Source organism: Rhopalosiphum maidis, chromosome 4 (genome assembly GCF_003676215.2).
Source record: "Rhopalosiphum maidis isolate BTI-1 chromosome 4, ASM367621v3, whole genome shotgun sequence".
NCBI classification, from domain to species: Eukaryota; Metazoa; Arthropoda; class Insecta; order Hemiptera; family Aphididae; genus Rhopalosiphum; species Rhopalosiphum maidis.
In genome coordinates, this window is record NC_040880.1 from 36222857 (window position 1) to 36246629 (window position 23773).

Here is a 23773-nt window from a genome sequence, read left to right on the forward strand (position 1 = left end):
TATGACGATTAACTTAAACCGAACAAATACACGTTTAATAATAGCTTTCATAGTCTAATCATCGACGAATTAAACGTTAACGTTACAACGTACAAAATAGATTGTCTTTTAAACGGTATAGTTAAATTGCGTTAGCACAAAAACGAAAGTACATTTATATGTAATGTACGAGAATCGTGTATGTATAATAAAAAACCACACAAGATGATTAAAATGAATAAAATTCTAAATAAATTTTACCAGCAAACAGTATATATAAAGAACAAAAAATGTTGCGAAACTATAGACACGCTTGCATAGCAGTGTTTGTAAAGAATCTTGCATAATAGCGCATCGTTTTCCATATACACAGATTTCCACTATTTTATACGATATAACGAGAGAAATCTCAGTTTGTAGGGAAACTGAGAAAGGATTTAACTACAGGGATAAAAGTTGAATGGAACCGACAACCGAGGCGGCTTACTGATGCTTTTCAATGCCAGAATCCTTTCAGATATTTTCAGGAGAGGAGAGGTTTATACGGACTAACGAAACATAATTAATAGGAAGTGTTAAACAAGAATTTAATAATTGAAAAAAATAAACGATAAAATGTGTTTAAATCGACATTTATATTTAAAACAGCAATTAAGCAATAAATTCATAAGGTAGAGGAGCTAAACTGATTGGATCCGTTCCTCTTACTATGTGACCTGGTCGGGGTCCTTGAGGCTGAAAACAAATTGAACAAATTAAATAAATGATAAACAATATTTAATCAAATGTTAGTTTGTATACTAAAATTTAAATGGTATACTTATAACTTTGCTATAATTTGTATAAATAATTATGGTGGATAGAAAAAAGATCATTATATATATATTTTTAATAATTACCTACTAGTATTTTCTAAAATATTAGATAATATTATAATTGAAATTTGGATTAGTTATTGCACCAAAATAAAACTGTACTCAGAAATGTTTTATCTTTATTGTTTACCCACTATTAGTTTAATTTTTATTATTTTTGGCTTTCATAAATATTTCTGTAAATAAGTATACACATAAAAATGTTCAAATGTATATTTTTTCATGTCTTTCAAATTCTTTTTAATTTAAAATTAAATTATACCAACATTCTAGAACATTGAGGCAACTTTAGAATTGTATAAAATGTCATTAAGCTAAAAATCATAACATTTTTATGAAAATGTAGTAATTTTTAAAATCATAATCATAGAACAATGTTCAATTCATAAAATCTATTAGAGTATATACACGACACAATGATAAAAAATATACACATAGGAAATAACACTAATAACAGCTTCATTAATAAATTCAAAAATAAACAATCTTTTTTAACAATAAAAACAATACCTATAATAAATCTAATGTGTTTACTGAAAAATGAACTATTATTCTTACTTTGCGTTTAAGGCACACTCTAATTCCCTTCTTTTTAGCATCAGCAACTTTATCTTCGTTTTCTTTGACGCGCTTCAAGAAATCATCTCGGCATTTTGATGGGTTGACATGTTCAATACGAATGTTAATTCTAAACAATTAAATAACACAAATATATTATAAAATAATTAATATTTATTATATGTTAATCTCAAGTACAGAATTAAATATATATCAACACAAACATGTATCAACTAGACCCATTGTGTATAATAGTAAGTATCTATTTATAAGTATTTACCAACAAAACTATAGTGTACATTACAAGAAATGTTTTCATATGTGTATACCTCTTATTGAATTGGATAAATATTAGGTAATCTAATTTTCCTTTTTTAATTAATTCTTTGAAAGCAAAATAAGAATTGTCAATACTCTCCATGCAAACATTTTTAAAAACTTCAGTGTTTGTCAAAAAGTTTATAATAATATTATAATAAAATGTATTTTTTTTAAATGGTATTACACATATGTTAAAATAATGAATTTTGCAATCATTAAAAATATATTAGGAATTTTTAATTTATTAATTGTTGGTAAAAAGTTAAACATACAAATATGTACAAATTAACCATCATCATTACATTCAGTCTAGGGCGGTAAATAATCATAACAATGAATACATTAAAGATACTCCACAAACCACATTTAACTTAGAATATAACATTTAGTTAAGAGTAAAATAAAACTTAAATTGTATTATTGCTCAGATCAAACCTTCAACATGACTTTCAGTCTGGGGCGGTATAAAATCATCATATAGTGCATTAAATTACAATTTATATTTTAATATTTGATGAACAATTATTACAATTTACAATATCTCAAGTTAACAAATACTCAGATTAAACCTTCAACACGACATTCAGTCTGGGGCGGTATAATGTCATCATAATTTGTTAAGTAATATAACTGTTATTTTAAAATTAATAACATTTTATTACATAATTTAATATTATGGATAATGTTTAATGTCTAATTAATGTAGATTTTACCCATGCACCTAATGTTAGTATACTTGAACATATTTTAATAATACAAAAAGAAGATTTATATTTTCTAACTATTATACTTAAATATGTATAATCCCTAGTACTTATTTAACAACTTAATAATACTTATTACTACTTATTATTATATTTTAATCTATTGTGAAACCTAGAACTACATACAAATTTACCTAATAGTGTATATAGAATATTATAAAATTTTAAATATAATTAACATAAAAAAATAAATGGTTCAATATTAATTATTACTCAGATAAAACCTTCAACATGATATTCAGTCTGGGGCGGTATAATGTCATCATGTAATGATAATGATATGTAACTAGATGTATTTTCTTACAACATAACAAATTATTCTATACGGAAAACTTTAAGGTTTCTATTTAAATAAAATTATTTATTTTTAAATGATCACTTGTACAAAAATTACAATATTATAAAAAAATTCCTAAAAATCATAAAATGCTATTACCTTTAAGTTTAATAACAAATAAATTAATTGTAATACTAAAACTATCAAAGCTAAATAATGAGTACTACTGAAAATAAATTTTCTGTTGCAGAATTATAAAATGGAGACAAAACATGTGTGAAATTTTTTCTAAATTGTATTAGTTAGGTTTACCTAAGTTTCATTAATTATATTTTAATATTATAAATCACTAACAATATTAAAACTATTATTCAGGTAATATTTTAAATTAATAGGAAAACATATAACAACAAACATTCAGATCAAACCTTCAACATGAGTTTCAGACTGGAGCGGTATAAAATCATCATAAAATATTCAATATTTTACATATATGTAGCTTAGATAAATTTAATATCAACATAGATTATTTAAAATTTACCTCTCCCTCCCCAAAAAAAGAAGAAAAATGATAATTATTAATTACTCAGATCAAACCTTCAACATTGAGATTCAGTCTGGGGCGGTATAATGTCATCATATAAAATTTGAAAATTGATAACTTTTAAACTTTATTTTATTTAAAAGATCCATTATAATATTAATAAAAATATAATTAAGAGAAAAAAATATATAATTTATTTCAGATCAAACCTTCAACACAAGTTTCAGACTGGGGCGGTATAAAATCATCATATTGTTTTAAATTTTTAATATTAATTATTCTTTGTTTTATAAACACACATAACTTTTATTAACATTTTTCATGAACTTAGCATTTTTAATTTGTATTTATGAAAACCTTAAATGACATTCAGATCAAACCTTCAGCATGAGATTCAGTCTGGGGCGGTATAATGTCATCATATAAAATGTGAATATTAATAATCTTTAGGCTTTAATTTTATCAACAGATGCATAACAATATTATTAAATATAATTTAGAGAAAAAAATACTTAAAATTACACATATTCAGATTAAACCTTCAACATGAGTTTCAGACTGGGGCGGTATAAAATCATCATAAAATATTCAATATTTTACATATATGTAGCTTAGATAAATTTAATATCAACATAGATTATTTAAAATTTACCTCTCCCTCCCCAAAAAAAGAAGAAAAGTGATAACTATTAATTACTCAGATCAAACCTTCAACATTGAGATTCAGTCTGGGGCGGTATAATGTCATCATATAAAACTTGAAAATCGATAACTTTTAAACTTTATTTTATTTAAAAGATCCATTATAATATTAATAAAAATATAATTAAGAGAAAAAAAATATAATTTAATTCAGATCAAACCTTCAACACAAGTTTCAGACTGGGGCGGTATAAAATCATCATATTGTTTTAAATATTTAATATTAATTAATCTTTGTTTTATAAACACACATAACTTTTATTAACATTTTTCATGAACTTAGCATTTTTAATTTGTATTTATGGAAACCTTAAATGACATTCAGATCAAACCTTCAGCATGAGATTCAGTCTGGGGCGGTATAATGTCATCATATAAAATGTGTATATTAATAATCTTTAGGCTTTAATTTTATCAACAGATGCATAACAATATTATAAAATATAATTTAGAGGAAAAAAAACTTAAAATTACAAACATTCAGATCAAACCTTCAACACAAATTTCAGACTGGGGCGGTATAAAATCATCATATTGTTTTAAATTTTTAATTTGTATATATAAAATCCTTAAATGACATTCAGATCAAACCTTCAGCACAAGGTTCAGTCTGGGACGGTATAAAATCAACATAAAATGTTAATGTCTGTAGCTTAGATAAATTTATCAATAAAGATTAATAAAAAAATTAAATAAAATAAAATTAATAAAAAACTATCTTAAATCGTATAATTACTCAGATCAAACCTTCAACATAAGATTCAGTCTGGGGCGGTATAATGTCATCATATAAAATGTGTATATTAATAATATATAAGCTTTATTTTATTTGATAGATGCATAATTATTAAATATTATTTAGAGAAATAAAAACTTAATATTACAAACATTCAGATCAAACCTTCAACACAAGTTTCAGACTGGGGCGGTATAATATCATCATAATTTGTTTAGCATTCTTCACGTTTTTCTACTACTTAGATCAGTTAGCTGTTCCTAAACTTTCTTAGCCTCAGAGCCTTTTTTGTAAGTAGAAGTTTCTCACAGAGCCCCAAGAAATAATTATCATTAATTTTTATCCGTCTGTGTAAATGTATTGTGGTATTAAGAACAGAGTCCTTGATAAGCACCAAGGGCTGCACAGAGCACAGTTTGGGAACCACTGACTTATTATGTATTTAGTTATCTATCTACAGATTATACAAAATAGATATTTAGGTATTTATTGAAAGCACATATGTTGAAATACACATTTAGTCAACAATAAACAAATAAAATTTAATGTACCTAAATTAAAAAAAAACTTATTTACCTTTTTGCAATAATACGGTTGCGGACTCTTTTATTGACGATTACTCCAAGAGCGTGTTTGGATACATTGAATACTCGTCCAGTTTTACCATGATAGACTTTGTAAGGCATACCCTTTTGAACAGCTCCATTTCCCTAAGAAGTAAAGATTTCATTAAAATGTGATATAATATAATGATTTCAACAATTATAAATACTTAATATAATTAAATAATTTATTTACCTTTATATCAACTCGATCGCCAACTTTATACACTTTCATGTACGTTGACAGAGGAATGACTCCATGTCTACGGAATCTTCTGGAGAATAAATCCCTAGTACCATGCCTATAACCTTTGGAGTTGGTCATATTTGTTTATTATCTGAAACAGAAAAAAATATGTAGAGGAACTTAAACAATTCAATTAAGGATTTAATAAAGAAAAACATTTTAATACCTGTAGAAATAATTTATATAATAAAGATCAATTACTCAACTAAAAAAAATATGCATATATTTTACCACATTATCTATTTGACATAGTATTTAAAAGAATCCTTAGACCAAACCTTCAATAAAACATTCAATGAGGGACAGTTTATCGCTTTAGAGCACCTTGTTCATTGATAAATATGATGAATCAAGAATTCCAAACAAGAATAATAAAAATTAAATTGAATGATCATGAAAAGTAAATTAAACACAAATCAGATAGGTATATTATGAGACGTTTCAACTGTGAAACACATGCCATTTGTTATGATTGATCGCTGAATGTTTCAGCCAACTTGAGCGCATTGAAACTTGTAATAATCAATCGCGATGAAATCAAGATGCATACCATACATACAATCTTTAATGCCATTCCCATAGCAGCTTTGTCGACCTGATCGAGCCAATCCCAATATCCAGACATTCGATTTACGAACCAAAAGTTCAACGGTATGATAACGTTCCGTTAGCAAACGATCAATCGAAAGAGAAAGAATAGAAGATCCAAGACGAAATGCGAGTGTCCCATTATGGTTAGGATTTAGATACGAACTATGAGAAATCGTCAATGCCGAAATGTGAATAAACACGAAAATGATTCAACCCTTTTAGATATTAACAGTGTTCATTACATCAGAATAATATGAAAAAGAAGTACTTACTTAAACTTACGACTTAAAAAAAAAAGTCCTAAGACACACCACACTTCAAAAAACGAGTACGTGAAAGTAAAAGAACCGAACAGAGGTAAATTACTTTTAGGTTATGTTATGTGTTTTTCATTCGAAAGACGATTCGTCCGAAAAACCACGATACAAAATAATATTATTTCGTCATGGAGAAGAAAAAATATGTGATTATTTTTTCATTCAAAAATCGAAAACCACGAAACACGATAGGTCGTATGGTTTATATTATTCCATGATAATATATAGTTCATAATATAACTATATATATATATGAGTTGCATAGGGTTGTATACATCCATTTATATATACCGCATTGACCACATAGTTGACTTACCCGACCTTATCATTGGTCCTAACATTTGGCGCAAAAATTAAATTTAAATAAACTAAGAATATTATGGCCTTGGTGACTAATGTCAATTAGATTAGTAAGATTGTTTAATGATTGAAATTAAAATCAAATAAATAATCTTTTTAGGTGATTAAAAATTAAATTTTTTTATAAATGCACGTATCTACCAACCAATTCACTGATAGTACTTAAAAAATATTCAATTTATGAGGTCGAAGTGTGGAAGCTTATAAAACTGGTTTATATAGACATCGAAATAAGAGAAAGAAAATAAATAAAATAATTAAAATTTACATTAAGTCAAAAGTAGTTATTTAAAAAAATTGTCTAAAAATATAATATTTACCACTTACTTTTATGAACAATTTATTATAAGAAATAACTCAAAATAATTTATTTTTCAGAAACATTTAATGATAATAACATTGGTAAAAAAATAAGAATACATTAAACATATAGGTAATTAACTTATTGAATAAATTGGTTTTAATTTGGTAAACTGAGTATATAAAAATAATATTATATAATAGTTTACATTACTTGAATTCAGATACAAATTTAAAAAACACTTTTGAAGCGTCAGTTTCTTAAAACAAAATTCAAGTACCTAGTATGTAATACTAATACATGTCCATTAAAAATTATTAGCTAATAATATTCAGTTCCATAGTATAATACACAAATACTACAAATTCATTTTCATCATGTTTTTTGGAATCTTATTGATCTGAACTTGATCCTTAGACAACTATAGTTAAGTTAATGATATTAATTTTTAAATTTAAAAGATTAATTTTCAAATACTCGTACATAAAGAAATGTTAGAACGTGGTGAATTTTATCATCCATTTACTTACTTAAGTTTATTAATATTCCTAGATTTATTTATGATTATTTTTATAACTTATTAATTCTATCTAATTAATTCTATATTGAATCTATCATCCACCAACTTACCTAGAATTATAATTTAAATTTTTTGGTTAAACAAAAATTAATTATTAAAATTGTAGGTATTATTCACAACTTACTTTGGATTCTTGTAATAGTGCAATACCATATCAAACCATTAAAACTACTCACAAGAACTATAGATTATAATAATTACTAATTAGACCAAACCAATTAACAACTTAATATGAATAAATGCAAATATTTATTTTTGCACTACTTTAGTAGGTAAATATTATAATAAACCTAGACTGTATTTTAACCTTTTTCTATAAATCTTTGACTCGATAGACTAACTAATAATAAATCCCACTGTATAGTTATAATAATGTAATACCTACCTATAAATATTATTTATCACAAAATTGACCTTAGAATGTAACAAAATATTAAGTATTTTGTTCAATATTCATCCAAATTTACATAAATAAAAAATAATGTCATAGTGATACAATGTTTGAAATTATTTTAAAAAAGGTAATTAATATTAATATATCGGTATTATATTATAAGTCCATATACATAGGTATCAGGATTTTTTTAAGCTAAGTAATATTAGTAATGATTTCAGTGGTTTCTATTCCATATGATGAATATAGATAGAAACTACAAATTAATTCAAATATATTTCGCCTATTTCCAATTTTGTGGTACTGTATGTGATTATCATTAGTTATTTCGTTTAGTGTTTTATATTTTATTATTTGTAACTAAACACACTACTAAACAGTCAGTAATTACTAATTTAGTCTGTCTACTCTGTATATGTTCAGCACTTCAGCAGTAGATGTTTAGACTATATTGTTTTCAGAACAATTATATTACTATCATGATTTAAACTATGTTTTCTATATAGTATACAATTATTGTCAATCACTATTTACTAGGTATTCTGTTTTTTGTCAAGTGCTAATGTCCTAAAGAGTAAATACTAAAGACCTAAAGACTATATAATTATCATTAATCATTATTCGAACTCGTAATCTATTCTGTGGTCGCACTGTCAGACATCGGATAACACTAATCTATACAAGAAGATAATAGAAACATTAGAAACAATATCCGAATTTATAATAATATATTATTATAATTATTACTTTTCTTATTATATAAGTTATTAACTCAATAATTTATTTTACATAACATCTCAGCAGTCTTTAAACGGCATATTATTATAATTACTTCTCACCAACCTGGGTTAAATTTTATTATGTATGTTATTTTATTATGTTTAAATTGGAAATCAAATTATATTAAAATAAAAATTGATAGCGTTTAGAAAAAATCAAAATGGATAGTTTTCATTTACCCTGTAACAAGATAAAAGATGAATATCAAAAATGTTTCAGTTCTTGGTTCACTGAATGTTATATGAAAGGCGATTATGATGACAAAAGGTGTGCCAAAAAATTTGATGAGTATCAAAAGTGCCTTCGAGAAGGTATGCAAATACACACTTTGGATATTGAAGATGTATTAAAACCTTACTTGGGAACAGAGCGCATGAAGAAGTAGTTATAACAAATCTTTTTTATATTATCTAACTAGTTAAAAATTAAATTTAGTAAGTACCTTTTTGTTAGTAGCTTAGAATAGGTAATTTAATGTCTATTAACTGTTCCTTAACAAGTTTTGTTAACTTGTAGCTGTTGAGTACTTATATTATTAGAGTATAAGTTTTTTATTTATCCAACTGTTTTCAATTTATTTTTTACAATTAATAGATAAACTTGGAACAATAAACGTTGTTATTTAATTTATATTCTTTTTACTTACCCGTACTATAATACAACACAATATTTTATGAAGGGTGGCAAAAGTGTTGTAATTAAGTATGTTTTAATACCATTTGATATTATTTTTTAACTAGATAATTATATCATTAACTGGATATTTTAACTTAGTTATTAAGTAAATAATTTATATGATAATTTTTTATTTTAAAAATATACAATTCTATTTGTATTTTTGCAACATTCAAAACAACAAAAATTTTGGTTTCATTACAGCATGATGTTGTATCACATAAAATCCACTGTAACATTATACCGTGTTTAATTTTCATAATTCTTTTATAGAAGTTACTAATGACTTCTAGTCATTTAGTACTTACATAATGTTGTACATTTTAAACCAAACTTCTGTTATTAGCTTTAATATAGAGTGAATGACCGATTATACAACTTTAATTTAAGAACAGTTAGTATGACACCTCATAGCCATACATAGATATATACTAATTTTAATGTGAGTTACAAGTATATAAAATTATAATTTTTAAATTTTTAAAACTTGTTACATTGGTCTAGGTCAGAAAGAGATGAAACAAAATAATGCACTGATAACTTCTTATTGCCTCCCCTATTCCACTAATTTGCGTCTTTGAGAAAAATATAGTCTAGATGACCGGCTATGATTAATTGAAGATTTGGAAGTCTTTTATTATTTATCTATTGAACCATGTTTAGGATACCAGAAACAGTTTTTTTTTTATTAAAAACACCAGGTTATAATTAAATATTTATATTATAAATAGTGACATGATGAGAAAAAAAAAACTTGAATTCATGAATGATTGTACTGTAATGAGTGTAGGTAGTATGAAGTGAAAATTTTTATATTTTAATTGGGTGCAAAACAAGAGCCTTTGATGCAGGCAGCAACACAACATGGTCCCCCATCTCACCTTGTGCTGTAATCATTGGGTACTTCTGAAGTAGTAATTGGCATAGTTATCTAAAAAAATATAATAAAAAGGTAAGTGTAGATATGTATTTTATTTCATTATAGAATATTTAAATTGTTAACAAAAATAATTGTTTATTACCAGTGTTAATATTATAAATAGACACTTTAAGACAATTACAATTTTATTTTTATATATTGAATTAACTTGATTGTTCAAAAACGCTATAATATTATAGAAAATTATATGAAATTAATTAAAACTCATTTGAAATTTAATAATTTATAGATTATAACAATATACTATAACATTACCATTTATACTTAGCAGAGAAGTTCACAGAAAAACATTTTGGGGGGCGTTTTTGAAATTTAATTATTATAAAGTAGAATTTTTTTTCAAATAAATATACAATTCTTTTTTTAAGAAAATTAGCTATACCTACTTATAGGTACAATACCTATTTTTTTTAAGTATAAACATTGATATCAAGAAAAAATTACAATACTAAATATAATTTTTGCAAAGTTTTAGTGTTTAGTCATTATGTTAAGAATACCTTCACAGTTAAAACCTATGTCTATGTGCATTTAACAATATTAATTCATTTAATCTATCGTCACCAGTTTTGTTACGTAAATACGTCAATACACAATAGGTATAATTTTATTTTATTTATAATTCCTGTTAAGTATTTTTATTTTTATTCAAATTATATTAATTATTTTAATTTATTAATATTAAATTTTTAAATTGCTTTAACCGGTTTCCACAAACACAATGTAATATCGTACTTATCTATCACAGTATAATATGACAATTAACATTAAAATAGAATAAGTAAATAACCATACGAAAACCAAATATTTCAGGGGGTTTTTGAACATCCAAAACACCCCCTTGTGTACTTCCCTGATACTTAGTAATTATAATAATTGAAATCATAAATAAATATTTATAAACTGATACTTTCTGGGGTATTTGTTCAGCTACACACATAAACAAAATTAAAATTTTCTAAACCCAAGTCCTTGGAATAATTACAAATACAGTGATTCACATAGTTCACTAAATTAAGAGGATACCACCACACATGTGTTTTTCTGTCTTACACATGTACGGCATACTAAATTTTTGTTCACCAGTTTCAATAGTGTGCTTTTAGTTTTGATATTAGAGTGAATTTACCTATTTTTAAACTTTTAAGTAAGAACATTATATCGTTCTATCGTTGGGTTTTTACAAAATTTTAATTTTTAAGTGAGTTATACGTATGAAAAATATAAAAATTTGAAAATGCTCATAATGTTATTTTAGTCAACACCTTGTCTATAATTAATTTTTAAACATTTAAACACATTGTAGTATTTTATATTCATAAATTATTTTATATAAAATAAATATAAATTTTTTTTTAGCTAAATTAATTGTCTCAACAATTGTTATAACAATAAATTATCAACATAAGAAAATATATTACATATAATTTAAAATTATATTGCCTTACTTTCTCAAGCATTTGTAGATATTCTACCCTCATGGTAGAAAAATTGGAAAATTTTGCATAATTAATTTGTTAACAACCATTTCTTGCAATTAGTAGTCATTGGAGTGAGCCAAATATTTATAAATTACACTATGATGTTTGATTGTTTATTGCTTCTTGTTTCCATTCTAATGGTGCTGTTGATTTGTTGTGCCATAAATTGCTCGCTACTGAGTCGTTGAAGTAGATGTTCAGAAGTCGTCTTCTTCGACCATGATGAATTGCCTCTGTGAACTCCATGAAGTTGAATTATTTTCAAAAATTTGAAAAAACATTTTTTGATTAAACAAAAAATATTTGATTAAGGAATTTTGCTTGAAAATATTAAAAATTCCATTACTGACTGTGCCAAATCAGTGACTGTTGAATAGTGTTTTGATGTAGTGGTGAAATAAAAAATTATTAATTAGAAAAAATGTCCAAATGAAAAGTTCCTGGTATAGACTAGCATGAAGGCGCTTGCTCTAACTCTGGTAAATCTTGTCTTGTTCACGTTCTTCGTTCTGACCTCAACATGCTTGTGTTATTAATTTATAAAAACGTGTTAAAACACCATACAATATGTGTAATATAAATTATTTGATTTATATTTATTCATAATACATATCATATGTTTCATATAACATTATTATGATTCCATGTATGAACTAGATGCATTGATATTGAACATCATCATTCACGGACTAAGATATAGTCCGTGTCATCAATACATTTATAATGATAATAATTTTATTAAAATCATTAGTTTAAGAAACGATCTTAGAATTTAAAAGGTAGTTTTTTATTATTATCATAACCAAATAAACAAGTATTGTTTAACATAAATTATTTGAAGATTAAAATATTTAAAATTCAATGATTGATTTTAAGTTATGGCGGAATCTTAAATTTTGCCAAGACGAGAATAAATGAATAAAATATAAAGTTCATAACCTCAATTAAGTTCAACCTGTAGCGCTCGTGAGTAACAATAGAACTAAATCTGCCTCAGCAAGCGGACAAATGATAAAGTCTATGGTCGGACCTTATCTTCTTAGTCCATGGTTCATGAAATTATCACAGAATAACTGTGATATTATATCTATCTAGCAAATATAAAAGATAAGCCACGAGTTTTAGTTTTCAACAATACTCGATATTCTTATTTCTCGTTTTCTCAATGAATTGTTCAAATTCCAATCTTAATATCTATAATTTTTAAATTAACAGTTAATAATAAATCTTTAGAATAATCATCGTTAAACGATGTCGAGCAGTCGTTTTACACCAAGAGGATTTCCCAGGGTTCCGCTTCAAAATGGTATTGGACGTTACATATGTCAATTGAAAAGAGTCACATTAAGATTTTGTAAAAGCAGTGGATCTAGTCGCGGAATTCGTGATTTCATTGAAACAGATCTAATAAGTTTTGCACAAGACCACCCAGGTACAGCAGTGTACTTGAAACCTCGTCGTCACAAGTCCCCTTCATTTGTCGCCGAATATTTGAATGGTGAACGTGAAGTAATCAGCTGTCATAATTTTACTGCACAAGAAATGATCAAATGGTTAAATTTATATAGCACTCGATCTGGTATACCACTTATGAGGTACGTCAAAATGTGGCATACAGAATGCCCTTCTATTCAAGGTGTCTGGAGTCCATTTACAAATAAGGATCCAGCATTAAACACTACACAGTTTCCATCTGAGATGTTATCAAAGCCTGTATGGGAAGAAAAGTCAGCCACAGAAGAGTTATTAGAAATGATAAATAAACAAAAAATCAGTGACGAAAATAATGATGATACACAGAAGGTTCAAGCAGCTAATGTGTAAATTAGAAATTTTCAAAAAATTGTTAGTTACACGATTTAATAAAATGTTATTTTTAATTTTATATAAATATATCGAATAAGTATATTTTTAATAATTCATACTTGTATTATTTAAATTGAATCAATAAAATAGGTATATAATTAGTATTTAGTTTGACATTTTCGTTTCATTTGATAAAAAATATGACTATAACTATGACATAAAACTATGACCAGTGGTGGAATGATATTAAAATATTTACTGATATATAATAGTTTTTTTGCTTATAATTTTTGATATAAGCATTAGGCAAGTACATAATTTTTAATTTGAATAATTTAAATTACTGTGAATTTTTACTTTATTTAGACCCTCCCAAAGTACCTACTAGTCCATTTTACTATTAGTAACCATCTTGAAAATCAAATTTGTTTTACTGCTCCAAAAAATGATGGCAAAAAAACCAAACATTATTGTAAATCTTATGTATTCATAGCTATAATAGAAAACTAAAATTTAGAACTTAAATGCTGTTTCATTTGATTGCAAATTATATTACACTATTCAATATGATAGCTTTGATATGTTTTATATTATTATGATTGCTCTTGACTACAGAATTATAGGAGTTACATGAATGCTTATTGTGTGATTATGGTTTTGCACACTTTATGATTTAAATAAATTATAAGTTTATCATATAAGAAGCAATCCGATTTAGAGTATTCTAGACTGATGACCCAAAATTTAACAAATGATATTCATTGCCCATTGGAAAATTTAGTGTTTTGACAGTTAATAAATGATTTATCAAAGTGTGTATCTATGTAGTGTTATATTATACCTTGTGTTTTGTTCAAAGTCTCAATTTATATACCAGAAAAAAAAGTGTTAGATGATCTATTAAGTAGATACAATAAATAAGTAAAGTAAAAAAAATATATAAAAAAATTAATTACAAATTAAAACTTTTTACTTTCTTGATTTTTAATTAAGTAAGTATGGTAATTGAAATGAAAAAAGTCTGAATTTTTAAAACTACAAGAATTTTTGTTAAATAGGAAAATGATAAAAATGTAACTGAGTTGTAATGAGTAGGTGGATAATTAAGCTAGTTTTAACATAAAATATTAATGAGAGGGATCCGATATCACATCACGATTTGAATCCACAAAAACATTGGCGTGAACAGTCCCAAAATTTATATTTTTTAACTTTTTTCCAAAATTATTATAGCTAAAAAGTTTGTTGATAGCTCATTAAAAAGGGGTTATCAAGAAAATACAAAATATGAAATTAAAAATTTTCAAAAAAATTTATCTAATTTTTCACAGTTAAAAAAATAGTTTTTTTTGCTAGATTTTCATTTAGCGTGGTAGATTAGCGAAACTGGAGAACAGATTTTGTTATTTGGGGTCTTGTTAGATTCATTTTGGCTAGGAGAAGTGCTGTGAAGATTTTCAGAACTTTAACTTCAATCATTAACTCACTACAAAGCTATAAAGCTGAAAAACATAAAATCGCCCAAAAGTCCAAAAGTCTTGAAAATGTAAAATAAAATGTCTCTTAAGTAGGTCTTATTGATATTATAAAATCTAAAAATGTATAATGACAATTATTTTAATAGTTTCGATTTGGACAAAATTGGGTACTATAATTTAAATGAGAAATAACAATATGTTAATTATTTTGTTATAATTTAAAAACATTATTCTTTGGAACTTCAACTTGTATGCATTTTATATTATTAAGAACTTTACTAAACACAATAAGATTTGTTTTAAAATATTCTCTATTTTTGGTATGTAAGTACTATACTACTATGAATCTATTTTTACTGTTTTACGGTATTTACAGAATGGTGTAATGACATTTTGAGTTAAATAATTTACAGATATACCTAGTATGATATAAATATAATATATATATTATAGTACCTAGTAATTAAATAATAATAATCTAATAAATAAAATATTTTTGGAAAAAAATTATATCCACCTATAACGTATACTAAAAATAAAATAAATGGCTTTAATGGATGTATCATAAAAACTAACATATTATCATGAAGTATACTTATACTTAGTGATATTATAATAATTAAAAACTGACAGATTGTTGCTGTTCAGAATCGTTTTTCGTATACATACAATAATATATGATTGTACTCAAATTTAACGCACCCATTATAGTGATTTACTCGAGACCTCATTTACATCATCAAAGCGGTACACACTTGCCTACTTTTTATTTTTTGTTTTTGTTTTAATGTCAATTTTGGTTGGTTGTTTCTTGTTTCCTATGTATTTTTATATTGCAAGCTGCGCACCGATCACCGACAACTATACATGGTTGGATTTATGCAGTAAACAGTAGACCTAATAAACGGATCACGGTTATTATCACATATACTACACATAATACAGGTAGGTATATTTATTATGCATTTTGCTGCTATATCATAATCATTAACCGCACAGCTAGTATACCTAGGCATAATATGGTCGCGTACAGGTCTTCTCAGAGTTCACGGGAACCAGGTCTCGTAAGTATTTGTTCCTCGTGTTTACCCGCAAATAACTGCTCTGCTGCACTATTATAATAATAATGTAATAATATTATGCTTGTCGTGTGTCTTGAAATCGATTATCCGCGAGGATACTGCACGCACGTACGGCCCGGAGGCTGACGTTGCGACGGAACGCGTGATCTGTTTGTCGGGGTGTATAACGGATGATAATAATAATAAAACATAATGTACTATCAGCAAGGACAACAGTCAACTCTACACGAATTAATCTATAAGTATTCGGAGTGAACCATTATTATTTATTAACTTGTAACACCAGTGCTGAGTAAAAACAAAAATAATATCTATATTATCTAGATAAATATTAGATTACTATAGCTAAATAAATATTTATATTAATATGAAGATAAAATATTCAATTTTTATCTAGATATTTATATATATTTCCAATATTTCCATAGTTGTATTTAAATCTTGGATACCAATTAGATGCTAATTTATTAATTTATTTAAATCAGGTGTAGGTATTTAATTTGTATTTAGATATATCATCTAGATATCACTCAACACTGTATAACACTAATTATTTCAGATTACGTTAACGTTGTAGAAAATATCTTTTACATAATTTTAAGTTGTCACAAATTTACAAAAAGAACATTTTTATTTTTTATTATATTTTATCGTTGTCAATTTGTAAGTTTTTAACTCTCGATGACAACTTAATTGTTAATTACATGTTTTCTGAAGCAGTGAAGCAGAATATTATTCGAATTATTTCGATTTTCGATCTATAAATATCAAATTTCGGAAAAGTAGTTTATTAGTTATAACTTATAATGATAGATTGATACCTAACATAGTTAAGATGACAGGCGGAACCAACATTTAGCGGGTACTACTGTACTATTTCTTACCATATCACTCATATTTAAACTACACTTATCCAAAAATGTTTTTATACACTCTAAAAGATGTTTAGGTACTCTAAAAAAATATTTTGCTTTTGAATAAGGAATTAAAAACATATATGTTATTATTAAAAAATGTATAATTTATAATACTAATAAAAATAATAACGATAAAAAAATAATTAATATAATATTAAAATATATGATTTTTTTTTAATGTTGTTTCTTACATTAAAATTAATTAAACGTAAATATTTTTTGAAATAATGGTTGTGTTATGTGTGTTACGTCAAATAGATCAATCAATGTATAAAGTATGTATCTATCTATTATTATCAAGGATCAGGACTTAAAGCACTTAAAATCAATAAAAAAAGCGCCTAAAAACATCATTATAAGCACTCAAACATTTAATCACTTAAATTTGAGCAAAAATATTTAATAAAAAAAAAAATTTATTTTTACATGATAAAGTAGGTACTAGACATAATTTGTAATTGTGCTAAAAATAATATAATTAAAGATTACAAAAAACATTGAAACAAAATGATTAGGAAAAGTTTCTAACTAAGAAATCAAAAAATCTTTATATTAGATATAAAAAAATCAAACTTCAACTTCGAGACATTTTGCCTTATTATTTATAAATTTTTCTAGGGATTTTCTGAAAAAACCATAAAAAGTAGAAAAACTGGACAAAAAAGCACTTATTTCAAATTTAATAATTGAACGTGTTGTAACATGACATACACTTCCATAGCACTCTGCTACATTTTAAGTCAATCCATAAAAATAAGCAAATGCTTTAAGTCCCAAGCCTTGATTATTATAAATTATCATATATTATTTTAATATGGTACATCTACACACAAATTATCAGCCAAGATATACAGCGTTGCAAGCAATGCAAGCCTATATTATATTAAATATACTATATTTTACATATATATTAATATTACATCATACGCAGAAGATTTGAACGCATACTGTTTTACATATTGTCTACCTATAAATTATTTATTTTCAAACACAGTGCGCGGCGGCGTACCTACATGGTACGCGCGTGTATACCAATATTACCAGTTATGCTATAATACTATATTATTATAGTCTATAAACTCCATCAAAACCGATTAAAATATTGTTTTGTGCAGAAAATGCGCGGAAACGAAATTCGAAATATGAAATTTTAAAATTCATCTTGAACGTGTAGCAAATCACGACTGCGTGACTATGACTAATAAGTAATATACATAATAAACACAGCCGTTTACTGACTTCAGTGTACTTTTAATGTGGATACGATAATAATATACATTGAAAGTTTTACGGTTTACCTACCTATATGTTTCTAGCCGTCATTCATATTTCATAATGCACTATCACGTTAACTATACTAATTATGTTGCCGCGTAAACGTATGGTAAAAATTAAAAATAATATAATATAAATTATTCTAATATTAATTGGTGTATAATACTTTGATGGTTATATTATATTTTAGACGATTTAATGCGTTACCATCGCTATCAGCAGTTCAGTAACATCAATCACAAATAACAACTCCAATTTTTAGATTAACAAATCAAACTGTCGATATCATCAGTGGTGTCCCTAGGAATTTCAAACGTTAGGGGATTTTATCTTATATAAGCAATCATAAATATATCAGTAAATAATTGTGTTATAAAATAAGTAAAATGAAATTGTTAATGTAGTTTATAAATTATAATCTGCAATTGGAATAAAATATAAGTTATAACACTAATACCTTTATAAGCATATTTTATTCCGTGTTTAATGCATAACTGTTAACTGTATAATATATAGATGGATATATTTTATACATGAGTTTGTGGCGTTTGTGCTGTTTATACTCGTATGCATATTGCATTATAATAACGTGTACGCTTTCTCTGCAGCGTCAGACTGTCGTTGTCTAAACGGTGGCGACTATGTCCTAGTCAGAGATTGAGAGATGAATGTTGACTGTAGATGCTCCGTGAAGACGTTTCGTGGAAAACATATTGGTACACATTGGAACAGCTACTGCAGATAAGTGATTTAACACAAGTTTACTGATGTACATACCAAATTTGATAAAATTTTTGTACGTGCTTTGTACATATTAAACACATATAGTAACATAAAACATTATAATACTATTATAGAAGTGATGGCACACATTATATTCGTAAAACAAAAAATTTCGAAAATATTATTATTTCTAGTATAGGGGTGAAAATATGTATTGTTCCGTTTTGTATTTGTTGCTCCATGGGGTTTTAATTTTGAGAGTAGGAGTGTTACAACTTAAAAATTTCAAAACTAGTCTTAAATTTTCACGGAAATGGTTTCGTTTTTATTAAATTATATTAAAATTTCAAAAAAGGTTAATTTTAACTGTCGACTCTCGACCGAGCTGGCGAAAGAAATTAAACCGTGTCCAGGGAGACTTGTTGCTAGCCGTTTCTTTGTATTTTTGACTTTACGTCATTTTACTGAGGAAGAATTGTGATTGTCGTACGAAATTTCAAAATAAAGCTCCGTGTTACGGAAATGTAGCTGTGCATTATATTCGCCAAACAATGTTACCTATCAAGAATCTTAATTTTCTCTTATAGAGCTGCAATACGTACCTTTTTTTTGAGTGATTTTGATTTTAAGGTGAAAGGAGTGTTCTACCAATTCAAAACTAGATAAGTATTTTCACGTGAACGGTGTTCTTTTTATACACAAAAAAAAAAACAATTTTACAAAACTTATCGTCGTTGATACCTGTTGCTAGCCGATTTTGCCTTGCGTAATTTTGATTTTTCTCGGGACAGGAGCGTCTTGTAAATTTCAAAATTATAGGTTTGAATGTACACAGAAGTGGCGTACATCATATTCGGAAAAGAAAATGTCAAAAATCTTATTTTTTATTTGGAAAGAGTTGGAAATACATATTATTATTGCTCGCTTTGGGTAATTTTGATTTGGCCAAGGAAAGAGTGCAATGCGAATTTCAAAACAATGCTGGCTACGTTCACGAGAATACCCCTTTACGTTTACACTTATCAGTCACGTCAAAACAGGCAGATTATTGTAATAATTTATAATATTATAATGTAGGTACCTACGTATAATAATCTAAATAATCGCAATATGCCCATATAATTGTCACGAACTCCGCAGTCCGCATACCTACGTGGTAAGGATCGACAAGTAAAAATGTTAACGATCGATCTATGTATTATACATTCAACATTGACATTTTGTTACAATAGTAAATATAGTGATAATGAATAAATTTACATTTTACAGTCATAAGCATAACATAATAATAATATATAATACGATGTATAGTCATTATTGATCGATATATAATATTATTATTTATTAAAGCCGTAATGGTTCAATCAGTACGGTCTGCGCGGGTAATAGGAAGGCGGCTGCTTGTAGGCGGATTTGTATAGCGGGGCGGCCGGGTAAGCCGTGGGCTCGACGTCGGCATCGTCGGCGTGCTGGTAGACCGCGGCCGGGGCCGGACGGTAAGCCGCGGATGTGATGGACGGTTTGTAGGCCGGTTTGTGGGCCGGTCGGTAAGCCGGTCGGTAAGCCGGTCGGTAAGCAGGGGCGGCTGGGGCGGCGACCGGTCGGTAAGCAGGAGCGGCTGGGACGGCCACCGGTCGGTAAACCGGACCGGCGTCCTGCGGTCTGTGAGCCGGGACAGAAGGGGCCGGGTGGCCCTCTTTGGACACGACCGCGTTGAAGCCGTTCTGCTCGTCGGCCGTATAGTCCACCACGCGCTTGGTGCCGTCCGGTTCGACGACCGTGTACTGTCCCTTGACATAGTCGCCGTCCCTCACTTCGGTCTGCGTCTTATAGTCGCCCGTGTACGCGTCGGACACGTCGTAAGCAAAGTTGTATTTGGGCGGGGCGTCGGCGTGTTCGTCATCGGCGGCCGCGCGCCTGTAGTAGCCGCCGTGACGGTAGTCCGGCGCCGCTCCGTAACCGTACGCCGACACGGGGCTGCCCGACGCCATCTGCAGCAGAGCGGTGACGATGACCACTACTACGACCAGTGACCGCAGCTGCTAAAAAGGCATAGAGTGATTAGTTTTAGTGGTTTGAGGTCTCGGTTTCTTTTTTTATTAAACGTGGTCCGCGGCGTTTACTTCTCGCCTTTTTTTTTAAAGTTCGCCCAATAAAAATTAACGTTTAAAACTATAGTGTTAGTCATTTAGAAATTGTTTATTTTTCTAGATCAAAATGTTTAATGTGTACGAATTCTCGACATTTTATTGAAACTGTTAAATATGTCCTACATGATTACATGATAATACCACACATTATGTTATACTAAAATACCTAAGTACATTATATTTCTATGATAACTCAAAAATCACGTATTTTTAGATGTGTTGGATTATTCTTACGGATAGGCTAATAATTAGCCTTGTATAATTGTTTAATAATTATTATAAGTATATTTAATATTATATTGTAGTGACATTGAGTATACATTTTATGTGCCAATGTTTGGAAGAACTATAGGTTGTGGGTGTTGTAGTGTTTTAGTGGGTTTGTTGTTATTTCTTTATAGAGAAAAATCGAGTATAACAGGCTGTCACTGATAGCTGTTACTTGTTTAATGAAAACTAATTTTGAAAAAAAAAATATTATTTTTAAATAAAAAATTATACCCTTTTTACGGTTTAATGATATTAAAACGAATCATACGTTTAAACGATTTAAATTATTATAATAATACATTGTTGTATACGCTAGACGTTGGCTATTGAAAGTTAGACGCATATATTATTATAATACTAATGTGATATTGAATAAACGAATAGCAAATCTTAGAATTTCGTAGTGAGGCATGTGTTTTGATTATTAAAATAAACACCAAAATTTGATTAACTGAACTAGTTTCAGGGTTAAGATTACGAATAGCTTAATATTATAAACACATTAATGACAAAATATAGCGATTGTTATTATTGTGTGGTTAACAGACTACCGCGACGTTTTATCAACAATTTTCGTATACATTCAGCAATTAAAACACTATAACTTAAAAGATAATATAATAACGATTGAAATAAAAAGCAAAATAATTTAAGTGAACCTATACCTTCAGTGAACTCTACGCATACGCATTATTACATATTATATAATACGTATATGTGTGTATAGTATATTCAATGATTTAGAAGAAACGAATACATTATGGTGAGGTATGAATAGATTTTAACCGTATCATAAGCTTACCGTGTATGATGACATTGTAGTAAATTGCGTACTTAGTATATATAGCTAACGTGGAGAACTTTTGCGAACTAATCACGCTGCGAGTGTCGTTTAGAAAGATAACGATATTTTGTGGGTAGCAGTTATAAAAAAAATAAAAATAAAAAATGACAATACTGTAAGCCAACGTGCGTGAGTAAAAAGACTGAAAGCGAACGGTTATCGACACGTATTTATATATAATATGTACGGAAGGTGTACAGGCGGCTGGCGTAAGACGAAGGAAAGGAAGAGGTAATAAAAACGAAGGACTGCACGCGAGTACCTGTTCGTAGCCTCGGGCCTTATCCCGGCCCCGAGAAAATATATTTACGTATGTGCGTGTATATGTGAGTGGCACTCTGCAGTGGCTATACATGAGTATGATAATAATAATTGGATTCCGTGGTATACGGTTCGCGTTGACCACGGCGGTAGCTGTTCGCGCTTTGAAACTTGAAGTCAAACGTCGCCGAATGCGCGTGAGAACGGTCCTCGTTACTGTATAATATACTGCTCGACAATGATATAAGTATAATAATAATAGATCGTCGGTTTCATAAGTCGTACTACGCTGTACGTCTGAACAATGGCTGATGCACTTTTAGCTCCGTAATATGGATATGTCATATATACCTTAACAATATGTATAGGGTGAATTACCAAGCATGTTCATTCAAAATTTTGTGTTAATGTTTATTTATTTAATGATGGATTTATTGAAACCTTTGGAAATATAGACTTTTGTTTTTCAACCGAAACTACCGCTTTTAAACAGTTAATTAACAACTATTAAATGACTCACAAACATGTAATTACAATTACGTTTAATAGTTATGCGATATCTCGCAAAACTGTACGCTATAACTGATCATTTCCGCCGCCGAAAAACTATTTTTTATGTGATACATCATTGAGCAAAACTGTTTTAAAAGTATATTTCATGCATCAACATTTTTCTGTGTTATTATATTACTGTCGGATTATCATGCAAATTTCAAAACTTAGTTTGCATGTTCACTAGAATGGAGAGCTTATCAATTAGGGCAATATTATATTTTTATATACAAAAGCGGTCGCTGTGCTCCTTAAATACATGTATAGTACATCTCATATGTTATGTATAGTGTATACTGCTATATACTAATAATCATGGAAAATAAAAACAGATAGAATATATTAACGCGAGAAGGGGGAAGAATTTACGAGAGAAAAAAATATAGGTATT

The 23773-nt window shown here is 27.6% G+C and overlaps 4 protein-coding genes and 6 non-coding genes across 11 annotated transcripts; 2 read left to right on the top strand and 8 right to left on the bottom strand.

Annotated features, from left to right (window-relative positions):
* Window positions 1-595: 595 nt before the first annotated feature.
* Window positions 596-6600, bottom strand: LOC113550641 (60S ribosomal protein L21). Its single transcript, XM_026952600.1, has 5 exons — window positions 6469-6600; window positions 5555-5696; window positions 5333-5466; window positions 1413-1542; window positions 596-714 (listed from the first exon to the last, which is right to left on the bottom strand). The coding sequence occupies exons 2-5, from the start codon at window positions 5681-5683 to the stop codon at window positions 631-633; spliced, it is 477 nt and encodes a 158-aa protein (XP_026808401.1). The 5' UTR covers window positions 5684-5696; window positions 6469-6600; the 3' UTR covers window positions 596-630.
* Window positions 2705-2769, bottom strand: LOC113550762. The gene has a single exon (XR_003405070.1). It is a non-coding gene; the product is annotated as a small nucleolar RNA SNORD31 (small nucleolar RNA).
* Window positions 3511-3575, bottom strand: LOC113550760. Its single transcript, XR_003405068.1, has one exon. It is a non-coding gene; the product is annotated as a small nucleolar RNA SNORD31 (small nucleolar RNA).
* LOC113550758 lies at window positions 3841-3906 on the bottom strand. Its single transcript, XR_003405066.1, has one exon. It is a non-coding gene; the product is annotated as a small nucleolar RNA SNORD31 (small nucleolar RNA).
* Window positions 4165-4229, bottom strand: LOC113550759. Its single transcript, XR_003405067.1, has one exon. It is a non-coding gene; the product is annotated as a small nucleolar RNA SNORD31 (small nucleolar RNA).
* LOC113550757 lies at window positions 4496-4559 on the bottom strand. The gene has a single exon (XR_003405065.1). It is a non-coding gene; the product is annotated as a small nucleolar RNA SNORD31 (small nucleolar RNA).
* LOC113550763 lies at window positions 4751-4816 on the bottom strand. Its single transcript, XR_003405071.1, has one exon. It is a non-coding gene; the product is annotated as a small nucleolar RNA SNORD31 (small nucleolar RNA).
* A 2330-nt stretch (window positions 6601-8930) lies between the features above and the next one.
* LOC113549506 (uncharacterized protein C119.18-like) lies at window positions 8931-9596 on the top strand. Its single transcript, XM_026950842.1, has 2 exons — window positions 8931-9010; window positions 9071-9596. Exon 2 carries the CDS (start codon window positions 9089-9091, stop codon window positions 9311-9313), a length of 225 nt encoding a protein of 74 aa, XP_026806643.1. The 5' UTR covers window positions 8931-9010; window positions 9071-9088; the 3' UTR covers window positions 9314-9596.
* Window positions 9597-13130: 3534 nt separating this feature from the next.
* LOC113548491 (39S ribosomal protein L43, mitochondrial) lies at window positions 13131-13942 on the top strand. Its single transcript, XM_026949393.1, has one exon. It carries the CDS (start codon window positions 13276-13278, stop codon window positions 13846-13848), a length of 573 nt encoding a protein of 190 aa, XP_026805194.1. The 5' UTR covers window positions 13131-13275; the 3' UTR covers window positions 13849-13942.
* Window positions 13943-20418: 6476 nt separating this feature from the next.
* Window positions 20419-22695, bottom strand: LOC113548467 (cuticle protein 7-like). 2 transcript variants are annotated; one of them, XM_026949359.1, is made up of 2 exons: window positions 22528-22695; window positions 20419-21344 (listed from the first exon to the last, which is right to left on the bottom strand). In XM_026949359.1, the coding sequence occupies exons 1-2, from the start codon at window positions 22540-22542 to the stop codon at window positions 20670-20672; spliced, it is 690 nt and encodes a 229-aa protein (XP_026805160.1). In that variant the 5' UTR covers window positions 22543-22695; the 3' UTR covers window positions 20419-20669. The 2 variants fall into 2 exon arrangements, with proteins under 2 accessions (XP_026805160.1, XP_026805159.1); XM_026949358.1 differs by having other exon boundaries at window positions 20419-21347.
* Window positions 22696-23773: the final 1078 nt, after the last annotated feature.